This window comes from Gekko japonicus, unplaced genomic scaffold (assembly GCF_001447785.1).
Source record: "Gekko japonicus isolate JY-2015 unplaced genomic scaffold, Gekko_japonicus_V1.1 scaffold22, whole genome shotgun sequence".
Taxonomy (NCBI): Eukaryota; Metazoa; Chordata; class Lepidosauria; order Squamata; family Gekkonidae; genus Gekko; species Gekko japonicus.
Genome location: NW_015175971.1, coordinates 881283 through 901477, shown reverse-complemented (window position 1 = coordinate 901477; position 20195 = coordinate 881283). Strand labels below are relative to the sequence as shown.

General features: G+C 46.2%; 1 protein-coding gene across 1 annotated transcript in view; it reads left to right on the top strand.

The window, feature by feature from the left end:
* Positions 1-19606, top strand: part of LMX1B (LIM homeobox transcription factor 1, beta) — a 201390-nt gene extending 181784 nt beyond the window's left edge. The window contains exons 4-8 of the mRNA XM_015426064.1: positions 2303-2481; positions 5340-5417; positions 7194-7260; positions 11310-11450; positions 18899-19606. Coding sequence (XP_015281550.1) covers positions 2303-2481; positions 5340-5417; positions 7194-7260; positions 11310-11450; positions 18899-19056 — 623 coding nt within the window. The 3' untranslated portion in view covers positions 19057-19606. The remainder of the gene's footprint in view (positions 1-2302; positions 2482-5339; positions 5418-7193; positions 7261-11309; positions 11451-18898) is intronic.
* The last annotated feature ends 589 nt before the right edge of the window (positions 19607-20195 follow it).

Here is a 20195-nt window from a genome sequence, read left to right as displayed (position 1 = left end):
AGTTTATTTTACGTCTGACAGTCAAATTAAAGCCAAGCAATGGACTTGGTCTCATTACAGAGATCAGCACTCCGTCCGAAGTGACAGCACATTATACACAGATCGGTGTGTGTGTGTGTGTGTGTGTTTTGTTTTGCTGTAGCATCCAGGAACATCATGCAGGATCAGTAGTAGAAGGCAGGAACGTGGCGACCTGTGCTAGCAGAATACCAACTCTACTGGCTGTCTTTACGAACAGAGAAAGGGAGCAGGAGAGCAGGCATGAGGACATGATTGGCATTTGCCTGAACTGAATTCTAATGGCTGAATGATGCATTTGTTCTTTGGAGAGGGGCAATCCCAGCTTCCATGCCACAGCTTTGTGACTGTGGCCCAAACCTATCAGCAAGCAAAAGGAACCTTTGAACTGATAAATATGTCTGTAGCTGCCTTGTGCCACACAGATCATTGGTGCATCCATCTCCCCCTCCCCCCCACTGCCAACTGATGTTCCTTTCTCTCAAGACATTCCTGTCCTCTCATCCCACCCCCACCCCTTCTCACTCTGCTTTCCATCTCTCTTGCCTCTGGCTCCGCTTCCTTCTTCCCTCCCACTTGCTGTGTTCTTACCCCCCCCCCTCACAGGGAAGGGGGCTTCCTGATTTCCACTCCCTCCCAGGGGTTCATCCCACTCACCTGCATTCTTGCCACCTTCATCACACTGTGTCCCCCGGCTGGTTCCCTCATAAGAACATAAGAAAAGCCCCACTGGAGGAGACCAGCGGCCCATCTGGTCCAGCATCCTGTCTCGCACAGTGGCCAGCTAGTGCCTTCTTATAATTACCAACTTTGTTGTTGTTCAGTCGCACAGTCGAGTCCGACTCTTCGCGACCCCATGGACCCGATCACACCAGGCCTTCCTGTCTTCCGCCATCCTCTGAAGTTTGCTCAGTTTCATGTTCGTTGCATCTATGACACTGTCCAACCATCTCATCCTTTGCCGTCCCCCGTCTTCTTTGACCTTCAATCTTTCCCAGCATCAGGGTCTTCTCCAGTGAGCGCTCCCTTCTCATTTGGTGGCCAAAGTATTTGAGCTTCAGTTTCATTATCTGGCCAACTGCTGGGTGTCATTTTGGGGTTTCCAGAGGTTTCCCCCCCTGCAACATCTAAACATGTGTAGATTTTATTTTATTGTTTGGGAGTTTTATTTTTTAAAAATCCCATTTAAAAAAACCCTTAGGCATGCCTTCCTCTCCTCTGTGGATTTTTTGATCTGCAATATAGGGCCATATCAAGATATCGTAAAGACAGCCTTGTGTAGAAAGGCAGATTTCTTATGAGTACCAAATGCTGCGGGTGCTAATGGGGGGGGGGCTTGCAGTGTTCCCTCTAAGCTGAGTTAGTATGAGCTAGCTCACAGTTTTTTAGCCTCTGGCTCACAGATTTTTGTCTTCGCTCAGGAAGGAGGGCTTCAGAGCAAACTAATTCATGCAGCAGCCAAATTGCTCGCTCACAATTTTAATGCCAGGAGCTCACCAAGTAGAATTTTTGCTCACAGGATCCCACAGTTTAGAGGGAGCCTTGGGGGCTTGGCCTCTGTGCCTCGCTTGTGAACTATCTGGGGGCATCTGGTTGGCTATGGCAAGAAGCAAAATGCTGTCCTTTATGAATTTTCTTACCAAATCCCTCAAGACTATTGTTGCCTATACTGTAGATTTTACATCCCCTCCTGAACTGGGTTATAGGCAGGGCTGTGCATATGCCAGAGTTCTACAGGAAAACCACAGTGCAATCCCAAACAGCCATATAACACACTTAGAGTCCAGCAGCACCTTTAAGACCAACAAAGTCATATACCCTATGTCAATGGACATAGAAAAATGGAACCCTGTTTAGGATTGCACTGTTAATATCATAACTGGGCTCCCTAGAAAGATCAGTTCTCTATTTTTTTTTTAAAAAAACACAACTTTCTAACCCCTGAGAGTCTTAAAACAATTTCCAAAACGTGTGGGCTGTTGTAAATTCTCAGAAACCAGAGGGGTTGTGGAAGAAGCTTGACCAAGGTCAGAGGGTTTCAGTATTCTACATGGCTCGTTGCCTCTCCGTGTGACTGCAGAAGCAGAATACATTATGCAGAACAGGAGGAAATATTTGTGTAATATCGACGGGTTGCGAAAGGCAGCTTTTCTTGGAGTAGATTTTGGGCTTTTTAAAATCTGAATGGTGTCCTCCCCCTACACAGTACTAGGCGCAGGGCCAATGGGATGGAATTGTCACGTGTGTGTTGTTATTGGGTTTTTTTTTTTAACTTGATCTACAGTGAAAAGTGACGATGAGGATGGAGATGTCAAGCCCACCAAAGGGCAAGCAAATCCAGGGAAGGGTGGTGATGACGGGAAGGATCCGAGGAGACCGAAGCGGCCACGGACGATACTGACGACACAGCAGAGAAGAGCTTTCAAAGCCTCCTTTGAAGTTTCTTCCAAGCCGTGTAGGAAGGTACGCTGCTCAGTGGAAAATCCCCCTTGTTACTCAGGTGCTTGTCATGAATCATCTGTGTTGTTAAGACTTCCCTGAGATGCAGCAATAAAGGCGCCTTTGCATACAGTGCATCTCCGCTTCAGTCTCTGGCACCTCTGCTTAAAGGCTCTCAGCCTGTGAGGGCCAGATCACGTGCTGTGCTTTCCGTGAGTCATGTCTGCATTTTCCACTCTGCCTCTCAGGCCGATGTGAGCCGTGAGCTCTTCCCAAGCATGCAATGCCCAGTTCAGACTGGGATCACAAGTGTGCAAAGAAGATGCTTCAGCCTTCTCTCCTAGCCTTGTTTTCCTGACCTAAAATGGCCCCGGGGTGGTATTTGCCCCAATGGGGGCTGCGTGTGTCCTAAAGGGGCAGATGAAGGTTTCCCTGACAGGCAAATAGTGCCTCCCAAGTTGGGTTAAAAATCTTTCTTCCTGCGTGCCATGGCCATGACCCAAGCTGGGCATGTGGGCACTGAGGGGAAACTGCAGCTCATGTCTCCTTGAAAGACAGAGTAGGGGAATCCAGATACCACCCCTGAAAAATAACAGCTGAACTGGATCTCAGGCTGCTACTCTGGGGACAAACCTTTGTTTAAAATCCCCATGAGATGCTTCCAATCAGAGAAGCTCTGTTTGGTCTGACTTGGTATAATGACTAATGGCCTGGGATTGCTGCCCCACCCCCACCCCGGTTCCCTTCTAACATTTGAAATAGGGAGCAGATCAAATCAAATCAGCCTACTTTACAGAAATGTTACTCTGAACACTGAAAGCGATATATAAATTATTATTCTTATTTTCATTATTATAACTGAAAATCTAAGGAAAACACTCTCCTTACAAACATAGCAAGGAGCCACATTGGTTCAAAGAAACTGCCGGTCCAAAGCCAAATGCCATGTAATATCTTTTATTAGGGACCATTTTGTCCTAATAAAAATCATTCTTTGGCTCTTGTTTTTTTGCCTCTCTTTACAAGCATCCAGTACATTTTTATTCCACCCGCCCTCCACAGAGATAGCATACATCCCCCCCCCCCATTTTACCCTGGCAAAAACTCTATTGGACAGGGTGAAAGAAAAAGTATCTTGTTCAAGTTATCTTTGTGCCTGAGAAGGGAACTGAATGCCATTCACCCCCAATCAAGACTTCTTTTCCTTCACTTTCTGTCACAGGTTTCCTTTCTTCTACGTACTTTTTCCCCCCTGTTCTGCTTCTGTTCCCCCATAGCTTCCCTTTCTCCTTGGACTCCTTCCCACTTTGCATCCTGTACCCGCAAACTTATTGAACAAAGTTTGAGTTCAGTGGCACTTTTAAGACCAATGAAGTTTTAATCAAGGAATAAGCTCTGAGGAATGGAGCTGTGGTGGCTTAGGTGGTTAAGACGCAGAACTGCAGGCTGTGGAAGATCAGTAGTTCAGCAGGTCGAGACCCGAGTGTGCCGCATGATGGGGTGAGCTCCCGTCTCTAGTTTCAGCTCCTGCCAACCTAGCTATTCGAAAGCAAGAAATTGCAAGTAGATAAATAGGTACCACTGCCGTGGGAAGGTAACAGCGTTCCGTGCGCCTTGGTGTTTAGTCATGCCAACCACATGACCACGGAAATGTCTTCAGACAGCGCTGGCTCTTCGGCTTTGAAACGGAGATGAGCACCGCGACCCTACAGTCGGACTCGACTGGCTTTCAAGCAAGGGAACCTTTACCTTCTTTACTGAAGTTTATACCTTGAATAAAACTTTGCTGGTCTTAAAGGTGCCCCTGGGCTCAAACTTTGTTCTGCTGCTTCAGACCAACATGGCTGCCCTACCTGAATCTATCCACAAACTTACTGTAACTTCCTAGGTTTTAATCCTGGACAAATTACAACTTTGTCTTCCCTGGCTGAAGTTGAACTGCAAACATATTTTACCTTTTTTTTTTGGCAAAAAACCTTCCATGCCACTAGGCTAGTTCTGCTAGTAAGTGTTTATGGCTTCACTATTGCAAGCAAAATGCAACATAGACATTTACATCATCATCAACAACATGCTTGAACAGCCTGTGTTAGCAAGGCATCCATGCAAAGCTTTGTGGATTCCAAGTCTGTAGACAGGCTTGGAAACACAACATTGATTTGACAACTCTAGACATCTTGAATACCAGTATCACAATCCCCTTCTTATCCCGTGCAATGTATTCTCTCCGCATTCCTAGGGTTCCCAATATTTTGTGTTTGGGCTGGATTCTGAGCATGTCCCCAGTGTCCATTTCAGCCACTAGTTGACCAGAATTCCAAACTGTTATTTTTAGAAAGTTTCTAGTCCTTGTTGATCAAGTAATAGAAGGCAAAATGTACAGGCAGTATTCTGCCCAGTTCTTTACTGAGAAATCAGCCTGCTCCTGTCTTCCATTGTTCTCACCATGCTACATCTCTTCCCTAATAAGTCTTTGCTGTTGTCTAAGAAGAAAGCAGGCTCAAACCCTGGCATGAGCAAACCATCAGATAAAAAAGTGGCTCCTCTGATCCTACCTCAGCTTTTTTGTGAACATTGCCAAGAGCGAACACAAACCAGCCGGTACACAATGAAACATTCAATCTGTTTGATTCGCGTAGCCAGCAAACCATTCACATAATATGCAGATTAGATCACCTGGATTTCGGGAACTGGAATATAGCAACCCTATACAATCCCATCACAAAAGCTATTCTTTGATCCTCCTGATCTCACTGTGAATTGTTGGAAACTTAACTTCCAAATTTTGCAGTAACAACTCTAGCAATTTCCATTGGATTTCAGCAATATTCCATGTAAGCCCCCTAACATCTTTGGAATTTTTTGCATTCCTTACCCTGCAGGTTAGGGAAACGCTAGCAGCTGAAACAGGCCTCAGTGTTCGCGTTGTCCAGGTGTGGTTTCAGAATCAAAGAGCAAAGGTAAGGACTTAAATGGCAGAACAAAACCACAAGACCTAAAATGTAGCCAGAATGGCTCCAGTAAGGGATGTGTTACACGTATACACACCCTAGTAATTTTTATTTTAAAATGAGATATTTTTTTTGCTAGTCTTATCAAAACACTTTTGACTGCTCTTCAAATTCCCCTGGCATTTTGTCAGAAATGAACTTCAGATTTCACCGGGCAAAATTTCTAGTGACAAATCTGGCTACATCGATAGAATTTGGCTTTTAATCAGAAGGAGAAGATCACATAGGGAATCAAGTTACAATGGGGGGACCGGAAGTGGGAGTGACTTGCCCATTATTATTATTTTGCTGTACTTCCTGTGCAACCTCCAAAGTGGCCCTCATGCATTTTCCCCCTCAAGGTGTCTAAGGTTTATATACAGAGATGGGAGGTGGGGAGAAGCAGGAGAGAGAATGTGGGCGTTCAGTATAGGAAATGTGAGTCGCTTCCGGTGCCTCTTCTCCCTGACATCTGGAACTGCCCAGAAAAAAACACAGGTTAAAGGAGTGTGTACAATAATACTGGTTTATATGAATGAGAATTCTATTTATGAAGATTCTTATATCTCACTCACAGGGTTATTGTTCTTGGCATTTCCATAAAAGTCAGAAACCGGCTACAGACATACTCCCAACATATCCCCCCAAACCTGAAAACCAAACATTTTTATAGCTGTCACTCAGAACTCAGGACCTGAAGTCTGTTTTGTAACATCAGTCAGCCGGGCCAGATTGTGCTGAGGCCCTGAGCTATGTCAAGTTTAAGAGGCCCCTTAGCATTACCAAAAAAAGTGTATTATTCTAAAATTGAAATTTAGTAGGGTCTTTTGGTAGACCCAAGTGTGCCGCATATGAGTGAGCTCCCGTCTCTAGTTCCAGCTCCTGCCAACCTAGCAGTTCGAAAGCAAGAAATTGCAAGTAGATAAATAGGTACTACTTCGGTGAGAAGGTAACAGCGTTCCGTGCGCCTTGGTGTTTAGTCATGCCGGCCACATGACCACGGAAACGTCTTCGGACAGCGCTGGCTCTTCGGCTTTGAAACGGAGATGAGCACCGCAACCCTAGAGTTGGATTCAACTGTATCTTACTTAGCTTGTACATAAATCCAGCTATGGCAGTCAGAAGAGAATGAGCTCCATCCTATACATGACTGAATGTACAAGTGTGCCATTCCCCTCCCTTAAGCCTTAAGCCAGCCTCAGATGTGGGAAAAGAGTTCTAGTGGCCCACCTGGACAGCATCTATGATTGCCAGATGCAAACTGATTTACAGATAGCTCGGAACATGAGCTGATAGTGTTGAAGAGGGGCACATACCAGTACAGAAGGCAGACTCTGTCTCAGTCAGGAAGAAGAATTAAGAGGTTGAACAAGCGTAGGGAGGTGATGGGATTTAAGAAGAGATGTCAGAGCTCCATAGTAGAGCTCAGGTCTTGCAATCAGAAGATCTCCAGTTCAGTCCCTGACATCTCTAATTAAAAGGCTCCAGTTAAACTGCAGCAAGGCTGGGAATGAATGACCCTTCCCTGCCTGAGACCTTGGACAACACTACACGCAGGGTAGGCATTGGGGTGGGGTTTTTTTTGAGAACCAAAGAGATGCCTTAGCACAAAGCATCGTGTTCATAGATGGTCATTCATCAGTGTTGAAGGAAGAGAGATGTAGGTGTGTGGCAAGAGGGAGTGAAGTGTGTGTGGCATTTCAATCCGGGTACACCTGTTGACTCTGGCTTTCCCCTCTTCCTCAGATGAAGAAATTGGCCCGACGACATCAGCAGCAGCAGGAGCAGCAGAATTCTCAGCGATTAGGTCAAGGTGAAGCAATGATTGGGACATGGAGGGGACAACAGGGATTACTGGTGGAGGTGTTGGGTTCTGTCCAGGCAGTCCTGTTTTTCTGTTCCGTGACACAATTTTAGAGTAGATGGCCAGAATCATGCAGAATATCACAAAATGGTGGTGGAAAGTGCCATCGAGTCACAGCTGACGTATGGCAACCCCATAGCGTTTTCAAGGCAAGAGACAAACAGTGGCGGTGTGCCATAGCCTGCATCTGCATAGCAACCTTGGACTTCCTTGGTGGTCTCCCATCCATGTACTGACCAGGGATGACCATACTTCACTTCTGAGAGCTGACCAATTTGGGCTATCCTGGGCCGTCCAGATCAGGGCACACACAAAATACTTAAATGTGAAAAAGAAAAGCCATTACAATGCAAAATAAATGTTTAGGGAGCCAAAAAGTGGGAGGTGGAATCACATAGCATAGCTGGTCTGGGACTGTACCTAGGGTGGTCAATGTCCAAGTGGGGCCTGGACATCTCCCAGAATTACAACTGGCCTCCTGATGCTTGAGATTCGTTCCCCTGGAGAAAATGGCTGCTTTGGAGGGTGGACTCCATCGCATTGTACCCTACTGAGGTCCCTCCCCTCCCCAAACCTGCCCTCCCCCTGGAGCCACCCCCAAATCTCTAAGAATCTCCAAACCCAGAACTGGCAACCATAGATGTACCATTCCAGCACGCAGGGGAAATGTTCTACCACGTTTTGCTGAGGCATGATGAAAGGGAGATGGGATTTCCAAAGAAGAATCAGTGAGGGGAGTTTTTTGCCCTCCCCACAGCAGCCAGGTTCCCCTTTCAGCCCTCTCTCCAGCATACTCCCCAGTCAGACCCAGAGCTTAGCTGGAGGAAATGATGGCAGTGGGGGCTTGGCTGGTAGGGAAGTATCCCCCACCCAATTATTAACAATCCTTTCAGGTCTTGAAAATGCTATCTGTTATTATTTTCTTGCAAGCCTTAAACACCCTATGGGGTAGTTTAGTAGTATTATTAGGTGATTGCCTAAGGCCACAGCCTGAATCTGTGGCAGAGTCAAGATTCCAGCCAAGGACTTTCTGATTCATATGTACTAATTGTTAGGCTACACCAGCTCTCCATTTCCCCCCTTGTAAATGACCCTTTATTATCTTGGTGGGGAAAATATAGGCTTGGGTACCCTTTTTCTGCATTGCAAAGGGGACACATGAAGCCGCCTTATATTGAATCAGACCCTTGGTCCATCAAGGCCAGTATTGTCTACTCAAACTGGCAGCAGCTCTCCAGGGTCTCAGGCGGAGATCTTTCACATCACCTCCTACCCAATGTTTTTAACGGAAGATGCGAGGGATTGAACCTGGGACCTTCTGCATGCCAAGCAGATGTTCTGCCAGTGAGCCACAGCCTCATCTAGGTAGTGCTGCCTTGAGTCAGTGGGTGGAGCTGGACTTGCTGACCTGTTCAATATGTGGCCCCCATTAAAAAGCAGTTGGAGCCCAACGCTTGGACAGGAAAGAGGAACCCCGGCCAATTAGGCCTCCGAGTCACTCTTTTCCTGCATGCCACTCACACACTCCATGTTGCAACTCCTTTTTCCAGATAGCATTAGCATCGGATTATCGTTATCTGTTTTTGCCATATTGGCACCCATCGGCGCCAGTCAGGGCTGGCACACTGTTGCGCCAAGCTCTGGACAAACATGACTTTCCACCCCAAACTGCTTGCAAAACCTTAATGGAAGGGAACATGCAACAAACCACTGCATATGTATGACAGATGAAACAGTCACCAGACTGGCATTGCTTAACGTTGGAGTCTTGAGCCCAGATCGTGGGAGTTGATTTCAAGGAAACAATTAGCAGCTCCTAATTCCACCCTGGCAGAAATAAAGAGGCCCTTTTGAACAATCTCAGAAGGATTGCAAGGGGTTCAGAATTATTCCACAGCATAAGGAAATCCAGTTCCTTTCTTAACTTTACATTATTTTTAAGTGTTAGGAATGGTGTGCAAAGAATTCACCTGGTACTGATAGTGCAATAGGTCATAGCTACAATGCCCCAAGGGCGAGAGGCTAGTGCCGCTGCAAAATGGTTTTACAACAGTTTAACCATTGTGGTTAAACTTACCCACCCCATTGTAGATGAGAAGGGAGCTGGAGCTATCCACTTGCAGAGGGAGAAGGGCACATTATATTGTCTGAGGTTACCGAACTTTCCCTGAAACACAAGAAATTTACACAGGTTTTAGACAAAATGGTTTAAAACTAGTGTGAGCATTATAACTTACCTCCAAAGGTCCTGGCAACTGTTGTTTTGGTGCACCTGCTGAATTCTCTGTTAGACCCTACCCCTTCCCAACACCCAAATTTCAGTTCCCAGGGGAGAAAGAATTTTGCTTAAACCAGTTTATGCCGATGGTGCAGCTATCTCACATCACTGTATCCTTTTACACCGATGACAAAGTGCATGCGACAGCAACAATTTCAGCAGCTGCTCATTCCTAAATCTACACTTTGGACAATCAAATCACAGGCTTGGAACTTTTTTCAAGGATACTAACTCTGTGTCTTCAGTAAGGAGCATACCAACTCATTCTTTGTTTAAAAAAACCCCAAACAACCCTTATTCTTTGACTTCCACTCATTTTTGCTTTTATTCTTGTTTCCCCCTCTCCCTTCCCCACTTACTGTGCTGGGTGCCAATACCAATGGTGGTTCAGTGCCCCCAACTATGTTCATTGAGGTGTCATGCCTTGGGGCACCTGGGGGGGGAGGGGGAACTACACTTCCCAACATGCCCTGTGGGATGGTAACTTGGAAACAGGACCTGAGAAGATGGGAGAAAGATTTTCTTCTTGCTTGCCCACTGGCTCCCTGATCGGACCAGGTTGGCAGCAGAAACCCTAGCCTCCTTGTATCTTTAAGAGAAAGGTGAGGTATACATGTAATAATATAATAAAGTATAGACCCAGCCTACACACAGCACCACCATCAGGGCGTTCCATGTCTGTTCTCCCTTTCCATTCTCTCCCTTTGAGTCTGATCTCCTTGAACGCTACAGAGGTGCAGAACAACAAAGAAAGAACAATATTCAGCAAAGGTTATAATAACAAATGGGCCTTCGCATTTTTCCTAAATGAACACACCTTCCTCATACAGAAATCGATGGGTGCAAGTTCTTCTGCACCAAGGTGTAATCTGGGGAAAGCTTCGCCAAGGGATCTCAGGGTGTTATCGAGTAATCCAGGGGACCCAGGTTCAAATCCATTCTTACTTGTGAAACTGATCGAGTGATCTTGGGCCAGTTAGACTCTCTTAATGTATCTCACAGTTATGTTTTCAGGAAAAAATGGAGGGTTAAAACAGTGTTCCTTGGAGAAAGGGCGGGATGGAAATGTGACTGATAGATATTGAAAACAAAAGATGTATCCAAAACCACTCAGACTGTGCCAAATATTCACCCATTTCTATTTCAGGGTGGAAATTAGTTCTTTCAGTAGCTGAAATTTCCTTTAAAAAACCCTGACCTGAACAAACATTCACCTTTTTTCCAGCCATGTTTAATACCATTTATTTCTCCTGTCTTCTGCTGCATTTATGCCATTTTCTTCCTGCTCAGGGCTTCTTTTTTACCTTCTACCAGCTATCACACTGTTAGCATGATGACACCAGCTCACTATTTAGTCAATCGCTTTTAGACCTAGCTTGCCAGCATCACTGAAGGAAATGCATTCTAGACATTTTGCCTTTGTGATACCAGTCAATCAGGGATCACTTGGTGAACGTGAAGACGGCTTGTTCTGGCCAGTGTTTCCTAAATATACAAACACTGTTGTCTCCTTTCACTTCAGTTCCACCCCCACCCCCACCCCCCAAGAGCTGCAAAAGGGAGAGTTGCCATTTGATATGGAAGAAAATGTTCATTAAAACTTCTCCCATTCTGGCTCTGCCCTGATAATCTTGGCACAACCTCTCAGGGCTGAAGGCACTGCAACGTTCATAATCTCACTGAGGAAACACAGCGTGAAGTCCATTGTCTTTCTTTGCAGAAGTAATGTCCAACCGAATGGAAGGGATGATGACATCCTACACGCCGCTAGCACCACCGCAGCAGCAGATCGTAGCGATGGATCAAAGCAACTATGCCACTGACCCCTTCCAGCAAGGTCTCACCCCACCACAAATGCCAGGTGACCACATGAACCCCTATGGTAAGACTCACTGGGAACCAGCCGTTGTTGACACCTCCAAGCTGGAACACCAAGGCTTCTGTCCAGGGTTGCCCAATGCAGATCCTGAGAAGTCTTCTGTACCTTTAAGGGCTGGTTCATAAAGCAAGTGTGGTGGAACATGGGAGAAAAATGATTCACACACAATTCAGCTATTACCATGTATCTCTGCACTCTCATCTGCTTGCTTTAGAATCCCGTGGAAGGAAGCGGAAGCTTCCAGGGCCCAGCACAGACAGTAAGGTAGGGAGAGGCTCACAGAGGAAGGTTTAATAGGGTTGTCGTGTGACCTGGTTGTCCACTCAGACCATTAATTGGACTGACTTCCCAGCATTTTTAAAAAATATATCTTTAGCATTCTGTAGATCCAGAGATAGGAGGCAAAATGTGCAGATGGCCTGCTGTCCAGTCATTTTGGGAGAAGCAAGCCTCTTCCTGGCATCCGTCTCCTAGCCACTGAATGAAGTCCCTGCTATGATTAACAGGTATCACTCCCTCACAGGGTTTGCTGTTGCCCGAGATGAGTAAATCCTGCCACAAGCAAACAGTCAGGGCCCAGCCTGTTTCCTCTGATGCTTCCCCGACTGAGGGAGGGAGCAGTTGCCAGGAACAGGCACCCCAAACCGAATGCTAGACAGAGCAACAATGAATGTGTGTGTGATAACACACAAAATAAGCAGCTTGGGTTTAGAGGTTTGGAAAACAGCAACCTTTGGGTTCACTTATAGGCCATGATGCACCTGTGTAGGGCATAGCTTGTGACTCAACACTCACAAAGCCATCTGCACACTAGTACATACACAAGTATGTCTCAACCGGATCTTGCTGATACTGAAGTGGGACAGACCATGTGATGGTAGCAGGTCACACTGGTTCCCAAAGTGGGCAATACCGCCCCCCGAGGGTGCTGGAACAATCCAGGTGGGCAGTCGGAGCCTTGGGTGCAGTTGGGGGGTGTTGAATACAAATAAGGGGGTGGTGGAAGCATAAAGAAAGAAGAGTCCAGAACTTATCTAAAGCAGCCTTTTGGCAGTAGGCCAAATAAGTTGGGGAACCTATGCGTCATTAGCATCATAACACAGACATCTATATAGCACAGCAATCACATAAACTGTTATATATATTGGACAGCATGCACACAAGGCTTTGGCTGGTCTGCCCCAAGAGTCAGACAATCACTGAGTAGGCTCAGGGGTTCAGGGCAGACAGGGGCTGGGGTCAGCTCTAGCAAGCAAGAGCCACGGCCTTATAAATCAGTTGATCCAGCAAAGCTGTCTTTCCCAGGCCCTAGCTTAAATAGACTGGGATGTAACTGAGCCCAGCTGTGTTGCTGAGGGTGCTGGAGTTCCTGGGAGGGCTCTGCACACTGGCCAGGATCCTGCAAGGACTCACCGAAGTGCACTGCTCTACCCTAGTGTTGCGTGTAGCCAGCCAGACACGTTGCCTCCTTTGTGCCACTTTGGCCTGGGTTCTCTGCCACCAGCATTCCTGCAGACTGGAAGAGGGTCCTGGGAGCTACAGGACAAGGCAGAGGCCTGGTGATTATCTCACGGGCTGGTGCAGGCTCTGATGGGGTGGCCTCTGGGACTGAGGAGGCATCGTCTGCAGGTGAGTCTGCAGTGCTGGGCCCTTCCTGGTCCCTCTGGTCCTCCTTGTTCACGGACGCTGGCTCCTCCCCTAGGGATTCTGAGTCAGAATCACTGAGTAGGCTGGAAGGGACCATGACACAAGCACAAAGCTCAGTTCAATGCCTGAAAAAGCCCAGCAGGAACTCATTAGCATAATAGGCCACACCCAACCGCAGAAATTCATTTGCTTATTAGGACACACCCCTGACAGCACAGCTCATTAGCATATTAAGCCACACACCCCATGCTCGCAGAAGTGTGGTGACCCAGACACACTCACCTTTTGCTTCTCATTCTGTTTAGGGCTTTTTTAAATAGCAGGAACTCCTTTGCATGTTAGGCCACACACCCCTAATGTAGCCAGTCCTAATGAGTTTCCGCTGTTGGGTGTGGCCTATTATGCTAATGAGTTTCTGCTGGGTGTGGCCTATTATGCTAATGAGTTCCTGCTGGGTGTGGCCAACCCCAAAATAGCCCTGGACTTACATACAAAAGTCCTGTGTCAATCAGCCCTAGAAACTGCATAGACTTGGGAATTTCACTGTTTGTGGGGGAGTTTCTGTCACAGAGATACAGGGATAGTGACAAGAGCAGCTGAAACTGGAGGGATTTTCCTTTCAGGTTCTGGGTTTGGCAAGAAGCTGTCTGTTTCCCATGTATTCCCTTCCTTTGACCCTGTTTCCCCCCCTGATTAGAGCATCTTTCCTAGAGTAATCATAGCTAATCAGGGATCACACATGTAACATGATGACATCTTGGGATTTAAAATTGCAAAACCTTATTTTGGAATTCCCCCCAAAGAGCCATCTGGTGTATTAGAACCATTTCCTGAACACAGATATACACCAGGCAGACCCAACCAAACCTAAAATATTAACACACTCATGATGGCACAAATGAATGGTTCACACACAGGTCAACTGTGTGGTGTTGTAGCACAACAGCCGTGTTGGACCTCTTCAAAATGACCTGCCAGATAACTACTCTTTGGGGCTCTTTTTCTGGATTGTGTTGATCAAAGCTATAGGTGTTTTTTTTGGGGGGGGATTTTAAATGAGCCACGAAAAATGCTAGAGAAGCCTTCACCCCCAACTCCATGCTGGTTTCTGTGTGGAAGAAATTTTGCTTTTTCCATGGGCACCATTCAGACATGCACACACATTCCCTGGTCCCCCAATGCCACTACCTACAACCTCAAGTGAGAGGAGCAGAGCCACACATTTTGGTGACCACACGCACCCAGTTCTTACAAAATGACTTTTGTATTTTTTTTTTCTTATAAGATTCAAAGGGCTTGAAAGATATTTGCCTGTTCTGTTTCTACCAGCTTAGGAGTGATGTCCTCTCAACCGTGGCCTTGTTAGTAAACCCCATAGAGATTTGGGGCATATTTACCCTACAAAGTTAAACCCATTCAAAAGAGACCTCTGAGAACTGACATTTCATTGTAGGAGGAGCTAGGGATCTCTAACAGAGAATTCTAAGCAACTTTACAGTAATCGACTTCCCAGTCGATTCTTTAGTTGGAGGGAACCACAATTATTAAACTGATATAAAGCGAGAGTAACTTTGCAGTGTATATGCTGCCTTTGAGTTTGGGAGAGGCAGGGAAGAGTAACCTCAGACAATATATACTGTTGTGTCAGGCAGACGGCTACATTCCGTGCAATTTGGATTCATCTGGTTGTGTACAGAATTCTTTAGCATGTAAACTGATAGCTCTTATCTCTTCTGTCCTTCCAACGATTTGTGTGCGCGTGACGTTCAAGTTCCCAGTCAGCAGATCTGTGGCTGGAAGATCATCACGACAGATCTAAAGCCCCCTAGTCCATCTGTGACTGAATTCCACATCCCACGCTCTGACCATGGATACCTCATTTTGGGAAGTATGGCAGTGGAGGGCTGGGAGGTTAAAATGGTGCAGGAGCAACACGAGCTGAGGGGCCCGTGTGACGTCACACGCCAGCACTATACTGGCCATTCGGGTCAGACACGGGCAGTGTTGTCTCACGTGGGTTGGCTCTCCCATTCCCTAGCAACAGTGGGAAGGAAGTGGCAATGGTGAGCTGATACCATTCGCTGTTGTGTGCTAATGGCCATCCCAACATAAACTGCAATTTAGCCTCTGTGTGTGTGTGTGTGTGTGTTAAGTCGTGTCAAATCACTTCTGACTTATGGACACCTTAAGAATTAGTGACCTCCAAAACATCCTATCATTAACAGCCTTGCTCAGGTGTTGCAAACTGATGTCTGTGGCTTCCTTGATGGAGTCCATCCGTGTCATGTTGGTTCTTCCTCTTTTCCTGCTGCCTTCAGGTTCTCCTGGCATTATTGTCTTTTCCAGTGGCTCTTGCCTTCTCATAATGTGATCGAAGTACAATAGCCTCAGTTTAGTCATTTTAGCTTCTAGGGAGAGTTCAGGCTTGATTTGATCCAGAGCTCCCTTACTTGTCTTTGTGGCAGTCCATGGTATCCCTAAAACTCTCCCCCAACACCACCACATTCCAAATGAATCAACTTTCTCCCTGTCATCTGTAGCCTACTTTACATATATTGTACACAGTGCAATATGTCGCAAAGGAACTGCGTCTGAAACACCCCAGTTCTCACACTACGAGCCCCGCATTTATGCATGGCTGAAGATTCGACACTGTCTGCTTCATTCGGTTTCAACTGACTCTAGAATGGGCTGTCTTCCACAGGTTGAAAAGCAAAGGAGATTGGTGTGTTGTTCTTGTTGTTTTCAAAATAGGCCTCAGCAGCTGCAGCGCACAAAATGGCCGGTTAGGCAAAGCATTGTTCCTTAATGCTCGTGCACAGGGCTATTTTTGGGCAGGAACGCACAGGAACGGAGTTCCGGCTGGCTCCTGAGTTGGCCACACCCAGCAGGAACTCATTAGCATAATAGGCCACACCCAACAGCAGAAACTCATTAGGATTGGGTACAGTAGGCGTGTGTGGACTAACATGCAAAGGAGTCCCTGCTACAAAAAAAGGCCCTGGGTTTTGACAACAAACAAGGTAAACAGAATAAGAAGCAAAAGGTGGGTGTGGCTGGATGACCACACTTCTGGCAATAGGGGGCTGTGGCCTAATATGCTAATGAGCTGTGGTGTCAGGGTGTGGCCTATTATGCTAATTATTTCCTGCTGGGCTTTTTCTACAAAAAAAGCCCTGCTCGTACACATACATGTGCTAGAAGGAAGATGCATCCTCCCAGTCATTCAGAGACCCCGGGGAGGTAACTAAGCTCTGAAGGGGGCTAACTAGGGTTTCCAACCTCCATGTATGGCCTGAAGATCTCTTGGAATTACCATTGATCTCCAAACAAAGAGTTCAGTCCCCTTGGAGAAAAGGGCTGCTTTGGAGGGTGGACTCTATGGCATTATACCCTGCTGAGATCCCTTCCTTGCCCAAGATCCTCTCCAGGTTCCACCCCCAAATCTGCAGGTATTTCCCAACCAAGAGTTGGCAGCCCTAGGGTTAACCGTTCAGCTGAAACTCACCAAGTTTTATCAGTGCCCTCATCAAAAGAGAAACATTGGGACAACATCAGGACAATTATTTATTTGGGAAAGGGACCCAAAAATAGAGTCCAACCCTATTAAATAGTGATAAAGCACATACTATCTTAATTCTTACTGCAGGTCTGTAAGGCAGGACAGTATTATTATAATCCTATTACCATGAAGGGTGGGGGGGAGAGTAGGACTGCCAACCTCCTCGTGGCCCCTGAAGATCTCCCATTATTACAATTAATCTCCAGGTGACCAAGATCAGTTCTGCTGGAGAAAATGGTTTCTTTGGAGGGTGCAGTCTATGGCATTGTACCCTGCTGAGGTCCCGCCCCTTCCCAAACCCCGCCCTCCCCAGGGTCCACCCACCCCCAAATCTCCAGATTTTTCCCAACCCAGAGCTGGCAACTGTAGGTGAGAGGCACTTTGCTATCACAGAGGAGGGGGGAAGAGACGACCAAAAGAATGGACACTGTGGCAATTTATGACATGTTCCAGTCCCAGCACAATTTTTTTTTTTAATTCTCCTACTTCCAAGTAGAATTTGGCAGGAGTTGAGCATGCAACACAGAGCAAAATTCTGGGAAAGGAATGGAAGGAAAGGGAGGAACATCTACTCATGCCCATTTATTTCCCCGTTCCTGCAATCCAGAATGTGGATTGCACCATGTGAAGCTTCTGCGTGTCTGTTTCAGCTCTTGGGAAAGAGCCAGTGCGGTACAGCTACAGGGCTACAGTAGGGCTGCCAATTTCCAGGTGTTCGCTGGAGATCTCCTGGGATTATAACTGGACTCCAGGTGATAGAGATCAGCTTGCCTGGAGAAAGTGGTTGCTTTGGAAGGTGGACTCTGTGGCTTTTATACCTCACTGAAGTTCCTCCCCTCACCAAACCCCGCCTTCCTCAGGCTCCACTCCCAAAATCTCCAGGTATTTCTCAACCTGGAGCTGGCAACCCTAAGCTACGGAGGCCCAGATTCAAATCTCTGTGCAGCTGCAAAGCTCACTGGATGAACTTGGGCCACTCCCTCTCTCTCTCAGCCGAATGTACCTCACAGGGCTGTTATGCTGATAAAATGGAGGAGGGAAGAATCATGTATATAAATGGGAAAAGACTGAAATAGACAGAAATAGACAGCAATGCCACCATGAGCCTGATTCAGTATCTTCAGGATAGTCCAAACTTGCTTTGGTGTGCAGTTACTCTACAGGCAAATCTCCATTAACGTGCCTTGCTTTCGAAAACTTGCCTTCCTTATTGACGCCATTGGATTTTGGAATTCCTAGGAGCTGCAGTTTCCTAAGCTGGAATGCAAAATCCCTTCTCCTTGGCCAAACCGCTTCCCACAGATTGTTTACTTATGTCAGTTAGAAAAGGAACTCTCCCACTTTTTTTGGGTTTGTTTTCACCCTTCTTAAATGTCACAGACTGCAGTGCAAACAAGTCCTTGGCAAACATCCATGTGTCTTCTCCCCGTTTCCCTCCCTGCTTCAGTGTTATCATTGCATGCACAACTGTTATAAGCTTTAAGAAACAAGCCTGTGTAATTTATCCCCCCCCTTTCCCCCCCTCCAAAAAAGCAATTAGCAATTGGAAATTAAGAACCAACATTTTCATACTTGCTTGCAGAAGAACCAGTCCAGATATGCAGACAGACACATGGTACAGTCTTCTATACAATTGCCCCCACTCTAGAAAGCAGGTTTTTGAATGTGTTCCCCTACGCATGCACATACGCGCATCAGATCTGCACATGGAAATGTAATATGAAAAGGAGAAGGGTTGGCTAGATTATAAACTTTCTCCCCAAGATGTTAGTTTTCCCCGGAGAACCTATGACATTGGCCAGGGGGGGAGGAGTATATTCCATCACTGAGGTCTTACAGATTCTAGAGCAACATTGGAAGCTTCCTTCTGACATGGCATCAGTGAGATGTCTGCTATTGCATCATATGGTTTTTGTGGGGCCCTCAGATAACGTCTAAAGTCCAAGATCTTGTGAGAAGAGTCTGTTTCACTTAGGGGAGAAGATATATGTTCCTTCCACGGGGGGGGGGGGAGTGGCAAAAGGGTTCTAGACTAGCCCCAATGTACCAATTTTCTACATGCAAGGAGGCTTTTTTGTTAACACAAATGATGACCCACCCACCCCGTTTGAAGTGGCACAGTTCTGTTGCTTGTGTAGCTGTTATTGTATCAGAGAACCCCGACTCTCTTTCTTTCTCTGGGTGGATCGACCAATTAACATGCCTGTTTTCCCTCTTACAGGAAACGACTCCATTTTTCATGACATCGACAGTGATACCTCTTTAACTAGCTTGAGCGACTGTTTCCTGGCCTCTTCGGAAGTAAACTCCATGCAGGCTAGGGTAGGGAACCCTATTGACAGGCTGTACTCTATGCAGAGTTCCTATTTTGCCTCATGAAATTCAAAGGAAGAAAACAAAATGAAAAGGAAGCCGATCTTTGCGACAGACGTTTTCCCCCATTTCCCAGCTCAGACACTTACAGCCATATTTTCCTCTGTTCTTCCTTCCGGCACTGTGACAATAGGCACATTCAGTTAAGGAAGACTCTACTCAAAATAATCTCCAACATTGCAAAACAGGTGCCTGCCACCCTCAGAACTACAATGGCATCGGGCCAAAGAGAAAAACAGGGAAGGGGGGGGAACTGCCCATTCCATGCAACCCCAGACTTCAACAGCCGCCATTTTGGTTTCTGCGTTGCCATCATCATATCGTTGTTCAAGAGTTTCATCGCTGGAGCTTTGCCAGATACACCGGAAGTGATATTTTGGATTGGCCAACGTGACCAAATTGATTGGGAAACCTGGAGAGAGCCTCTTCCCCACATTTCTACTGCATGTTTTCACCTTTAGTTTTGGACCTACGGCCCTCAGAACTGTGAGCTATTTTAATGTAAATGTGATTCCTGAGTAATCATTCCCTCTCAGTACTTTTTCTTTCCATAAAACCCCAGACCATTAGTTAATACCTCCTTGTACTGTATGAAACATGTGGGGGAGAGGGGAGGATCTGGTCAACAATAAGACTTGCAGAGAGAGAAAAGCAGTGAAATAATAGTAACTTTAAAAAAAAATTAAAGGTCCAGGAAGGTGCATGAGAAGGACTGCTGCATTTAAGTTAGGAGTAGCTTTTTAAAAATTACAAAAAGAATCAAACAAAAGGTATTTGTGGGGCACAAACCTTCATATCACTGCTTAATGGAGAATGAGTATAAAATGTAAACTTTAAAGTAAATTCAGTTCAAAAATCTGCTTCACACCCCTGATTGGCAGTCATCTGTTAATCATCCCTTTTTGCTTATATCTCTGACAGAAATTTACTCAGCTCCATTGTCACAACCTGAATGAATCAGAAATAGCTTTTGTTCATTTTCCATCTGGTCTGTGAGAAAAGTCCATCCTCCTGACCCCAGCGGGCTGCCCCAAATATCAATCAGGTAGCTGCCACAAGCAAGAGTTTATGGGAAGTACTGGGATTTTCCTTCAGCCCTGATTATCTACGCATTTAAAAGGAGATGGAGTCCCTCCCCTAATTGT